Source organism: Aethalodelphis obliquidens, unplaced genomic scaffold (genome assembly GCF_003676395.1).
Source record: "Aethalodelphis obliquidens isolate GAN/ISIS:26980383/991018 unplaced genomic scaffold, ASM367639v1 scaffold13, whole genome shotgun sequence".
Taxonomy (NCBI): Eukaryota; Metazoa; Chordata; class Mammalia; order Artiodactyla; family Delphinidae; genus Aethalodelphis; species Aethalodelphis obliquidens.
Window position 1 is genome coordinate 30,291,161 of NW_020837957.1, and position 12,760 is coordinate 30,303,920.

A 12,760-nucleotide genomic window follows, 5' to 3' on the forward strand; every position below is an offset into this window, starting at 1 on the left:
GTGTGTGTGTGTGTGTGTGTGTGTGTGTGTGTGTGTGTGTGTGTGTGGCCGAGGTGAGGTTGGGGGACGGGGGGTTATTCAACATCCAGGCCTCTGAGGAAAGGGAAAAGAAGAGACAAATGCATGTCCATTCAGGGGGAGAGATCTGGCTGTGTGTGGACTCTGAAGAGCAGCCCTAAGGTTCCAGCTCAGCTGCTAAGGGCTAAGGACTCCAACAAGCTCAAAATATGCTATTTAATATAAGTCTAATTTCTATACTCGATTATAAGTATGATTGCTGTTGTTATTTTTGCATCCAAAGTAGAATCACATGTTTGAATGATGAGAGACTCACTACACATGGTATTGATTATTTTCTCTATTTCCTCCCACGTGAAATGAAAGGAAGGAGGGAAAACTGCAATGATAAAGCACTCTCTCTATCCATTTGTAGGGCCTTCTGCAGTGCTAAGCAGGCAGAGAGGCTTGAGATAATGAAGAAAGATTAGTGTGCAAACATTTGAGAAGGGGAGAGAAGAAACAACAGTGATATCATAGCCAGCATGCCTAGCCACCACTCAGCAGCTAGGATCCCCTAGAAAATGTGTGGGGGAAGAGAGGAAAAGGGCCATAAATGCTTAGCTTATGACTTGCCCAGAAGAGTCCTTCCCAGCCCAGAGGGCCTTCTCTTTTCTCTGCACTCACATCCCTAATTCCTGGCCTTCCCACTGCAGATGTGCCTGCCCAACAGTGCCCGTGCTCACACCCTGAAGCTTCCTGGTCCTGGGAGGAAGGAAGATGTTGAAGAGGTCCTCTCCCTACCACCCGGGGGAAAGCTAAGAATTAGGCTTCTCTACTCATGGACTTGCTTCAGGTCCACACAGGTCTAGGTAGATCCTTGCAAAGACCATTTAAAACTGAAGGCCTCCAATGACAACACTACAAGGTAAATATGTTTATCAGTCCACTGTGGATGAAGGAATACGAGCCCTGTCTGAACCAAGAAATGAAAGATGTGTCTTGTCTAACAGAAATCGACTTCTTAGGAAGAAAAACCCAAGTAATGGCACGCCCAGAAAACAAGGCCTCTAGCTCTACACAGAAGTCCGTGGCCCTGTGGGCAATGTGGACAGAGTGAGAACAGGGAGGGAGACCCCAGGATTTCACTGCAGGAATGCATCACAGGCTGCCGGGGTAGGAGGCTTGGATCACGACTCTGGGGGCAGATCACAGTCCTGACACAGAAGTGAAATCGAGAGGTACTGCTTGGCTCCTTAGTCCCCTATTTGCCAGAAGCCTCATTCAGATACAAACAGATTCGTGCCTGAATGTCCAAGTCCTAGCGATAATCTCAAAATCTAGAAGACTAATCAGGAGAACACGGGACTGAACCTACCCAGCAGAGCAAAATGGAACAATTGCTAACATTTACATAATGTGTACTTTTGGTTCTAGGCATTATTTGAAACACATTACGTGGATTGTCTATCTTGCTTATTTCTCCCCAAAGCCCTATAAAGGTAGGAACTAGCACATCCTCATTTTACAGATGAGACACAGAGAGGTTATTGGCCCAAAGTCACAGGGTAAGAGGCAGAACCAAGATTACAACCCAGTCAGTCTCCAAGGCCCCCAAGTTCTACTTTCTCACTGAGAGGAACCTAGAGGGGACCTACCCGACATCTTCAAGTTCACAAAGATTCCCATGGTCATGTTTTTATAAAACGTGCAAAATTCTTTTGTACTTTTTGTAATGATAAACCCTAAACTATATAAGCTTCAGGCCCCACAAACAGTGTGGATCAACCCCAGGCTCAAAAAACCCTTAACAAAAACTTGAGCACAAGTACATATGAATAATAGCTAAGAGCCCACCATGGCTACAAGTTCAGAGTTAAGGAAAGCCAATGCACGTGGTATATGCTATAGAAGGCTAATGCCTAGAAGAAAATGAAACTCGCAGAAAATTCTAAGAACAAGCTCCTTTCCACCACCTAGTCATATTGAGACAAGAAATAAACATTTCCTCTCTCTCTTAGATATAATGGTCATAATTGGCTGAAAAACCAATTGTGCTGCTTCTTGTTTTTAAAATTTTTTTTTAATGTAACAGATAATATTAACTGTGGTTCCCGATATACTGTTAAGTGAAAAGACACTAACCTCGTGATTCCACCTGGAAGGGGAAAAGGCATAGGGAAATAGAGGACATGCCTCTGCTTGATGATGGCAGCAGCAAGGTCTTCATTGTCAAGCTTATTTTTGGAATCTTAAAGAACAGAGGCAAAGGAAAGAGTGTAAAAAGCTGTAGACCACAGGATAGAGAGCTTGATGATGATCCCCATTACTTACTATTCCAGAGTAAGTAAGTCTGAGTATTTTTAAAGGGGTAGCATGGTACCTCGTCTCAATTCAGCAAACTGTCTATTTCTTTAACTGTTTTGGTCAAGACAGGAAAACAAACCAAAAAAGCAGGCAAACCACAATGGCACATCCCTACCTGGAGGAGCACAGTACCCTGGCAGGCTAAATGGCCACTTCGAAGGAGGTCTTTTGGGAGATGCATCTGACAGAGCCTTGCAGAAGGGGCCTCTACTGTTCCTCCCTAATCTGGGAGTCTAAGAAAGAACTTCAGCAACAAAGAAGGAATTATCTTACTGATAAGTTTTCAGTGTAATATTAACTAATAAAAGAAACTGCTCAAGAAAAGCAAACTAGAAAAATCACCATGTCCTTCAAAAACATCACACTTGCACCACAGAATTCCTTTACACAGACTTGTCACATATGGTTACTTTCCAGTTTCTAGAGATGGTAAAATCTATTCCTGATGGGTAAATTCATTAAATCAGCGAATATTTATTGGGCATCTACTATGTGCCAAGTTATATTCTAAAATATAGATCTTGATATATCTCATCAGTGAATAAGACCGAGATCTTATTGCTGGTGGAAAGAAACAATAAACAAAAAGTTCTGAATTAAAAACCTATTTCTGGGGACTGACTTCCCTGGAGGTCCAGTGGTTAAGACTTCCTTCACCTTCCAATGCAGGAGGTCAGGATTCGATCCCTGGTCCTGGTCGGGGAACTAAGATACCAAATGCCTTGCAGCCAAAAAACCAAAACCTGATGGCGCAGTGGTTAAGAATCCACCTGCCAATGCAGGGGACACAGGTTCAAGCCCTGGTCCAAGAAGATCCCACATGCCGCAGAGCAACTAAGCCCATGTGCCACAACTACTGAGCCTGTGCTCTACAGCCCACGAGCTACAACTACTGAGCCTGCACACCTAGAGCTGGTGCTCCACAACAAGAGAAGCCACTGTAATGAGAAGCCCGCGCACTGCAATGAAGAGTAGCCTCCCTCCCCCACTCGCCACAACTAGAGAAGAGCCAACGCAGCCAAAAATAAATTAATTTTTAAAAAAGCAATGTTGTAACAAATTCAATAAAGACTTTAAAAACGGTCCACATGAAAAAAAATCTTAAAAAACCTATTTCTGAACTGTAAAGTTAAAAAAAAAAGCTAAAGCTAAACCCATCAATACATTTTTACCATGCTTCTGTTCCTCTAGCAGAAAACAAGGCAGACTATCTTTGGATACAGTTTACAACAGGAGCCCACAGACACCCTGGGGTTACTCTGATCCGCAGAGCATACCGGTTGTCCAAGTGGCACTGGGCTGGTAGGCCAGCATGGCCTCATGGGACATTTGGTCCTATTTAATTATTACTATATGATTGTTTAACTTACTCTTCAATGACTTACAATTTTGGTAAAGACTTCAAAAGGCTTATTAGCCTTCCAAAGTGGTTTTTATCTGTTGAGGGATACCATTTTGAAACCAAGATTCTGTGAGAAGCTACTTTGCTCAAATCAGACGATTCCCTGGGAGCAGAAACTGTTAGAATGTGCATTCCAATTCCATTCTTCTTAGTATCTCAGTTAGACTCCTCCTAAGAAACATGCCCAGGTAAGATCATTTCAGCTCCACCCACTCCCACCCCACAACTAATTTCCTCCACGTTCCCTGAGACCTGTAAGAAAGCTCCCGGCAGCATGTGCTCTAAGACTGGTGAGGGTATGCTTCACTGCATCCTCAGCTCTACAAGAAAGTACCTGACTCCAACATCTTGTTCAGAGCCAAGTGTCAGGAAATGCTGTGCTTCCTTTTGGGACCTGTCATGTTTCCATGGCTTATAAGGCACAGAGGTATTTACCTTTGGTCCCGAAGATGCAGTCAAGGGCCTGGCGTAACCTGTGTGATACATGGAAGACCTTACTATTTTACGAGTGTTTCCATCCCTCACTGAACTATCTACACCAGCTTCTATATATTCCCTGACCTTCTACTCCATTATAGTCTTTGTAGATTGCAAGTTATGATCCTTTTCTTGGCATTAGAGACATATTGATTATATCGCAGGCTGAAGGATTCTACTTTTTTTAGGCTGTTTTCAAACATCTTCTTGCCTATTAAAAAAAAAGTAAGTTTGTATGTTCTACCAGGCATTATTATCTTATCAAACAAGTATCTTAAATTTACTGACTTTTCCCTGAAATTTTACTAATTGAAACTATCTAAGATCAAATACTTCCTCAATTCAAATATAAAAAGACCAAAGGCTTTTTTAATAGAAATGGAATACTTAAAGAGGCAGTGACATACAAGTCTAAGAAATATAATACCAATACTAGTTTTCTATTACTAAGAACTGATAGCCACAACATAGTCATTGAGTACTTACTGCAAGCCAGATACATCTCAACAATGCAGAGTTTAGAGGTGGTAACTATCGCTTCCCCCATTTTACTGATTAGGAAACTAGGACAGAAATACCAAATAATTTGCCCAACATCATCCAAGGCAGTAAGTGGCAGAAGGGGGATTAGAACCCCCATCTGCATCACTCCAAGGTCCATTCCACACTATCTCCCCCCACTTTGTTAAAGAGGTTTTAAGAAAAAAAATTAATATTGAAGCAACATACCAGTTATGCAATACATAAAGAAAAAGCAGGAAGAAATTAAAAGGTGTCCAAACCAAGCAATGGCAAAGACCATGTTCCACAGACCCACTCAGTCAGGTGGTTCTGAGCCCTCAGATGAAATGCAGTATCTCATACAAAGGACTAGCAAACATGGATATTTGATTTCCAAGCCCAGAAGAGATTAAAACAGCATTAAATGAATAATCATGATGCCAGGAACTGACAGGTGAACAGTAAAAATAGCAGGGAGGAGGGTGCACAATAGTGACATGTAGCAGAACATCCCTAAGTACCTCACTAAACTAAGATTTCACAGAATTAAAATTCTTAGAATATTCCAACATTTTTCTGTGATCTTGAGCAAATCCCATCTTTCTGAGCTTCAGCATTCTGATCTGTAAATGTTGGATAATCCCAGGAATCCTCGGAGGTCTGCTCTACTGCTGAGATCAAAAGACTTCCTATGGGGCTTCACTGGTGGCGCAGTGGTTGAGAATCCGCCTGCCAAAGCAGAGGACACGGGTTCGAGCCCTGGTCGGGGAAGATCCCACATGCGCGGAGCAACTAAGCCGGTGCGCCACAGCTACTGAGCCTGCGCTCTAGAGCCCGCAAGCCACAATTACTGAAGCCCGCGAGTCTAGAGCCGTGCTCGCAACAAGAGAAGCCACCGCAATGAGAAGCCCGCGCACCGCAACGAAGAGTAGCCCCTGCTCGCCACAACTAGAGAAAGCGCGTGCAGCAACGAAGATCCAGTGCAGCCAAAAATAAATAAATAAATTTATATATATATAAAAAAGACTTCCTATGAAAGAACACTGTATGAAAGAACCATATAAATGAAAGGGGTTATTAAGGATGGTTCGATGCTTAAAGGGATAAACCCACAGTTATATAAACCTAAAGTTAAAACTAACTTTCCAAAGGTTCTGAAAGCTGAGGTTTTACTATTTTTAAAAACGTATAATAATTACAATGATCTAGCCTCAGTCCACGCATTTCCTTCAGTCTGCTCAATGGTAAGTAGGCAAAGGGCAGAAGTTGCTTCATTAGTCAGCCAGAAGAAATTAACATGGATATTAACGTCCAAGAAAAGTAAGTCTCTAAAAGGACTGCCAAAGTTATCAGTACCTCATTTACAATGCAAAAGGTAGAGACTCAACGGTTGCCAGCCAAGAATCACAAGGGCAAATTAAAATTAATGTGCACAAGCCAGGCCAGGGTATCACATCCAGCAGCTTGGACATGCTGAGTACTCTGAAAGGATTCCTAAAGCTCCGCTTGCAAACCTTGGAAAGAAGTGAACAATATTCTGCAAGTTTTCAATTGGTGGGGTTTGTAATCAATCATACACAAACCACTCACTTTTCTGTTCTTTACAAAAATGTTCAGAAAATCGTCTTCTAAAACGGGCAACACACTTGACAAGGTAAAAGATCTAAATTTCAATTCTGGATACCTAGACTAAAATCAACTCCTTGCTTCAGAGATTGTTTAGAACTTATTAACAACTAAATTATACTATGATCTGGAGACTATATAACGGGGTGAGAAGAGCCACAATTCTCCCTTGGGGTGTGACAATGGTGCGCTTCTTGGCCTCTACATAATTCACTCCACAGCGCGTACACCCCCAACGCTGGGATGTTACAGCTCTGACAATGCCAGTGAATTCTACAAGCGGTAGGACGGTGCGGTGGCAATCCTGACATGCTTCGGCTCCCGGGAGGTTAATGGGAATTAAACCACAGCAGTCCTCCTTTGTGGCGCTTTGGCCAGAACAGCAGAAAGGAGACAATGAGCGTTCTGTGAGCAGTTCCGCGCCGATTGGCTGCTCTCTCCCCCCAGAAACCCCTGATGTCATGGGCTTGGAATGCAGGGAGGGAGGAAGGAAGGAGAGGATTTGGGGAGGGGGACGCCTCTCATCTCTTTCCCAGACCGAAAGTACTAAAGATAAACCCAACGCATTCTTATGCTGGGCAAAGTGGCAGAACCGAGCGTTACCAAAGCCCAATCACTCCAAACTACAGCCCGCCTCAGCAAATAAACCCTAAACAAAAGCAACCCACAAAGATTTCCTTGATATCGTTGAAGTCTAACGTACTACAAACTTCTCAGTGTTTTATAAAAATAAATCTCAAGTCTACAGCAGATATTCCCAAAGCGGCGCACTCAGGCTTTGTCTCCGCTTCCCGCAGAAGCAGCAGCAACTGGCACCGGTATTCGACAACCGTGAAGGGTTCTGGACGGCTCCCGTTCTTCCGGTGGTCCCTGAGGTCTGTGCGTGGGATGCTCAGCGGTCTCCCACCCGGGAAGAGGCGAGGAACAATGGGGGACCCAGTTTGGCCACGTAACCGCCTAACTTTACTCGCGCACTTGAATTCGGCCTGGGGTTTGGAGTGCGAAAAGGTTCAGGGTCCGCCAGGAGCCCGGGCCGGAGCGGGTGGCGAAGGCTGCTTGCTGGGTCCCCAGCCGCGCGGACTGACCCCACCTAAGGGCGAATGACCACGCAGGAGCGCCCCCTTCCCGGAAGGGTGCGTCCTGCAGCCGCAGACCCGCTCCTGGAGCTGAAGGCAGGCGCTGCGGGATTCCAGGAGCCCAGGAACCCACCGCCCGCCGCCAGTCCCGGCCCGCGGCGCTGGAACAAAGCCAGAAGAGAGCCCGGGAGGCGGCGCTTGGAGCCGGGGATAGGTCGGGGACGCGCGGCGACTCTCGCGCCGCCCCGACATCTCCTCTCCGCGAAGCCCGCCAGAGACAAGACGCACTGGGCGAAGTGCCCACGCCACCCCCGTCCCAGGGTCCCCTGGGCGGCGCCCTGCATCCCACCTCTGGCCTCGGGGTCCCGCCCGACCCTTGCCCAGGCGTACCTTGTTCTTGACTTCGGCCGAGAGCCCATAGGAAGGGCCCTTGTTGAAGTGGGTCATGATGATTCGGTAGGCGGGAAGAGGCTGAGCTCTGGTCCGGGGGTTTCTCGCACTCGGCTTCCCCGCTCCTGGCCCCGAGGAGTGGCCGCACCACAAGATGCTCGGAGCTCGCTCCCCTGGGCGGCGCAGGAATCGCCCGGACTCGGCGGCGGGTCGCGGGCGGTGCCTCCGCTACTCAGTCGGACGAGGTCCCGCAGAGCCTCCCGGTCGGCTCCGGAGTCCCGCACGAACTGCCCCCCACCGCCTCCTCCGGACCTTCAGGGATTGGCCGACTAGCCCGACCAATGGAGGGCCTCCTCCTCCCGCCTCTCCCGCGAAGGGGCGGCGCGGCCAATTGAAGGGCGGCGGGCGCAGCGCTCCCTCCCCGCGCGGGTCCCTGGACCCCGTCCCCGCCCTCACGCCATACAGGCCCACGGCGAGGCTGCCCCTCCTCCAGACCCGGCCGACTGGGCAGCGCAGGCGGAGGCTAGCCCCGCGATGGGAGCCGGCCCTGCCCCCGCGCCCGGGGGCTTCCCAGCGGCCCGGAGTTCGCGTCAACTTCCAGGCATTCGCTCGGGGGCCGGCGGAGGGGAGGGAAGCCCACGACGGCTGGCCCGCCGCCGACCCGCCACCTCCCTCTGTCTCCTCCCCGCCTCCAGGCCCAGCGGGCGCAGGTGGCGGGCAGGACCCTTCCACCCGCTGCGGGAAGCACCAGGAGCAGCCTTGGGGCCCCTCTGCCTGAGAAAAGGGGCCCGTCCTCCGACACCTGCTTCTTCCTCCCATACCTAGCAGCTTCCCACGCCTGTTGGTCTGACCTCTCCCCTGCTGCCGCCATGGGAACAGTCAAGGCTTTGGGCCAAATTCGAGTTCACTGTGTGTGTGCCGTGCGGAAAAAACTGGGGAATGTGCCATGGCAGAGCCTGGGCATTTCAAGTCCTTTTCTGTATTCGCACCAGCTCCTTTTTACAAGCATCTTTATACGGGGTTCAGCTAATCCAAAAACCCAGGTGGCTGTTTTTTTTTTTTAAATCTGTAGGCTTCTTTGAAGCAGATCTTTGTGTAGAGATAAATATCCTTGTATCCTTTAGGCCAAAAGTGGCCTCCATTCTTTAGTGGTCCTGCTTCCAACCCACCACTTTCTTTCCCTCTGATCTCGAAGTAATTTGATAGAGAGGAGGAAAGGAACAGAACTTTGGTCACTCGCCTGAGCGCCTGGCACTGTTCTAGATGCCTTCCAAACTTTCTCATTTACTACCCCCAAACAACCGGTAGGTAGACATCATGTCCGTTGTAGAGGTGAGAAAGCTGAAACCCAGAGACCTAAGTATCCTGGCACAGGTCTGCCAGCTTCCAAAGCTGTGCCTCCTGCCATCACTTTCTCCTGCACACTTAGGACATGTTTCCATCCCTGAGACCCTAGTATAAGAGTTTTGTTTATCAAACACCAGCTACTGTGCCAGGACAGACCATGGAACCAGGTGTGGCAACCTGCTTGAGAAGAGGAACCAAATATTTTACCGTAGTTGAGCCATCCTGGAGCAGAAATGAATAAGTCAACTTTAAAAGAAAATGCACAAGACTGCTATTAGCTTTTCAAGGACTTTTGAATGACTGGGGGGTGGGGGGAGAAGGTGAAGGAGGCTAATAGGGAGGAAGGTGAATGATTTATATGTGATTTGCTAATTTAGTAAGGAGGTAGGAATGATAATTAGCTCAGTCTTCCCACACAAATATGACACAGGATAAGTGAGGCAAGCCGTTTGGGCTGTTTTTCCAGTAGTGTGATAGTGGCCAAGTGTCATGGACAAGACCTTACCCACTTTTCTTTGGGAGTAAAGAGTGTGGGAAATGGTGGCCAGATATGAGGTACAAATCAAAGTTCTATCACATTCCGTTCCTGCTATGATGTAAGCCTGTCTCACTACAGTGGCGACGGAGAACACAGGGTCAAAATCACTTTAATCTGCTTCAAGGTCATTCCTTGTAGAATGTACAAGAATCATATTCAATTTTGTCATGAAAACTTGACAGAAATGTGAGTTTTGTGTAACGGGAGTTACTGTTTAATGGGTACAAAGGTTTAGTTTGGGATGATAAAAAATTTTGGAGATGGATAGTGCTGATAGTCGCAAAACAATGAAAATGTACTTAATGCCACTACATACTTAAAAGTGGGTCTTTTTTAATCCCTCCCTCTTTCTCCTCCTTGCTACCCAACCTGGTCAAGCAACCACGGATACATTTTCTGTCTCTACATATCAGTTTGTGTTTCCTAGGATTTTATATAAATGGGACCATACAGTGTGTCCATTTCAAATGGCTTCTTTCAGCAAAATTATTTTGAAATTCATTGACATTTTAGCATATATCAGTAGTTCATACCTTTTTACTACTGAGTAGTATTCCATTGTAAGGATATATCACCATATATATATATATATATATATATATACCCATCCCCTTGTTGATGAACATTTGTGTTGCTTCCCATTTTTAGCTATTGCAAATAAAACTATGAACATTCATGTACAAGTCTTTTTATGGATATATGCTTTCATTTTTCTTGGATAAATACCTATGAGTGGAATGGCTGGATCATATGAAAGTTATACATTTAACTTTTTAAGAAATTGCCAACTTTTCCCCAAATAATTGTACAATTTTACATTCCCACCAGCAGTGTATGAGAGTTGTAGCTTCTCTACATCCTCACCAACACTTATTATGGTCAATATTTTTAAGTTTAGCCACTCTAATAGGTGTGAGGTGGTATCTCATTGTGGCTTGAATTTTAATTTTTCAAATAAGTAATGATGTTAGGCATCTTTTCATGTGCTTATTTTTTCATGTGTATATCTTTTTCATGGAGTATCTGTTCAATCTTTTCTCCATTTTTTGTGTTTTCCTATTATAGTATACATCTTTAACTTATCATTGCCAGGACAGATTTAGAAAATCCTGACCAAAGTCTAACAATCAAGTGTGTCAGCAAATGTTAGAGTTTAAGTAAAATTTCACATTACAAAATAGCTACCAGGGTATGTCCCAACAATCTCAAGTATTTTAACTGGAGCTGTCTTTAATATGCAGAATGCTTTGAATTGAAATAAATGCTCTTAAAGAGGTCAATGCTACCTTTCCAAATGCCCATTAATTAAAAGCAGTTGGTGGGAAGCTTTAAGAAAGTGCTTTCACAGATACAAGTCTGTAGATCGTATTGTCATGTACCTTCCCACCAGGACAATAGTAAAAAATATTTTGGAGAATATCCCCTGTAGAAGCACAATGCCAGAGAATTACAAAGAAGTATAATAAGTAGGAAACAGTCAGTTCTATTAGAAGGCTCAGAGGAGGCTAAGCGACTTTTCAGCAGCTACTATGTGCTAAACAATATTAGAGGTGCATCATGGGCAGAGAGATCATACAATTTATCACCCAGATAGGGATACTTTTGAGAGTGAAAGGGGGTACTGCTAATATTTTTTGTCTCAGGCAGTCCTGATAAGGCTCCTTGACAGTGTTCCTTTTTGCTCTCAAAAGTGTCCCTGTTTAGATGATAAATAAAATGGTCATTCATTTATAGGCATCCCTCACAACAATCCTAAAATGGTAAATATTATCTATACCCATTTTACACTCAGAAACTGACTCAGTAAGAAAGGATGCACAACCTGGCCAAAAGCAGATGGTTAATAGAGAGCAAAATTAGGATTTGAAACTGGGCTTGCTTTAGGATGATTTCTGAAGAACCAACTTCCTAGATCCCTCAAGAATCTAAAATCACCCTTTGTAAGGCACATCTACTCCTTTTTAAAAATTTTTGGCTTCATCTGGGGAGTACCCACCACTCACTTCATGGGTGGGATACTGTCAGTCTCTCAATCTCAGAGCCACCTCCTTCCCCACCAAAGGCTTTCACGTGGCCGACTTGTCAAAGTGTTTGCCCTATCCCCCGAGGCACAGTTACTGGGTCCAAGGAGGCATGTGATCCAAGCAGGGCCCACCATTGTTCTTTTTGGTGAACAGATACAGAAGCTGCACATTTTGGTTAGAGCAGACAGAAGACTAACTCAAAGTGACATAGACAAAAATGGCTGAAGTCGTTCTAACTTTAGGCATGACTGGACCCAGGGACTCAATCAAAGTGTACCACAAGCCAGTATATCTCCATATACCTCTTCTCTTCCACCGACTCTTCCCTTTTGGTGTCAGATTTACCACCAAAAGGTTCAGGCTTACATCCTAACCTCTCAGTAGCCACAAAGAAAAGAAAAAAAAAAAAAAAGGCATAATAGAAAAATGAACCATTTCCCAAGAGTTCCAACAAAAGTCCCAGAACTGAGTCTCACTGACCTACTTTGGGTCACCTACCCCTCTCCACAGCAATGTCTTAGCCACAGGGAGAAAAGCCCTGACTGGGAGGTCTGGACCTGAGATGGTATGGAAGGTGAGTAGGCAGCTCCTCCATCACCACAGGAGCTGAGAAAGGGGAGACGCATAACCCCAGAGGAAAAGGATGTCGGCAGGCCAGATAAAATGATGCCCATGTCATCTGCACGTGCTCTTCTCCCTCAGATGTACATTAGAAGGGCCCCCTCACTTCCATGGACCCCTTTCAGAACCTTGCACTTAATTTTTAAATTCATTTTAAAAAATTCTTTTTCTCAAAGGGGGTCCCTAAACTTATATACACTTCAGGCAAAAAGTCTGGAGATACCCTGTAAGGGAGTCATCCAGAATCCCCTTCTCTTACCGCCAGTTAGGCACCAAGATCTTGTCAATTGCTTACCTACATTCCCTTCTCTTCATTCCCAATAGCCTGAAGTTGAGGTTCTTACCATCTCTAGTCAGGGAATGGCATCCTGCCCACAGGCTTCCTCTTCCAGAT

At 45.6% G+C, this 12,760-nt stretch overlaps 1 protein-coding gene across 1 annotated transcript in view; it reads right to left on the reverse strand.

Moving 5' to 3' along the window:
* Positions 1 to 8,137, reverse strand: part of CNN3 (calponin 3) — a 27,209-nt gene extending 19,072 nt beyond the window's left edge. Inside the window, exon 1 of the mRNA XM_027114400.1 lies at positions 7,837 to 8,137. Within this exon, the coding sequence (XP_026970201.1) occupies positions 7,837 to 7,893 (57 nt within the window). The 5' untranslated portion in view covers positions 7,894 to 8,137. The remainder of the gene's footprint in view (positions 1 to 7,836) is intronic.
* Between the last annotated feature and the right edge of the window lie 4,623 nt (positions 8,138 to 12,760).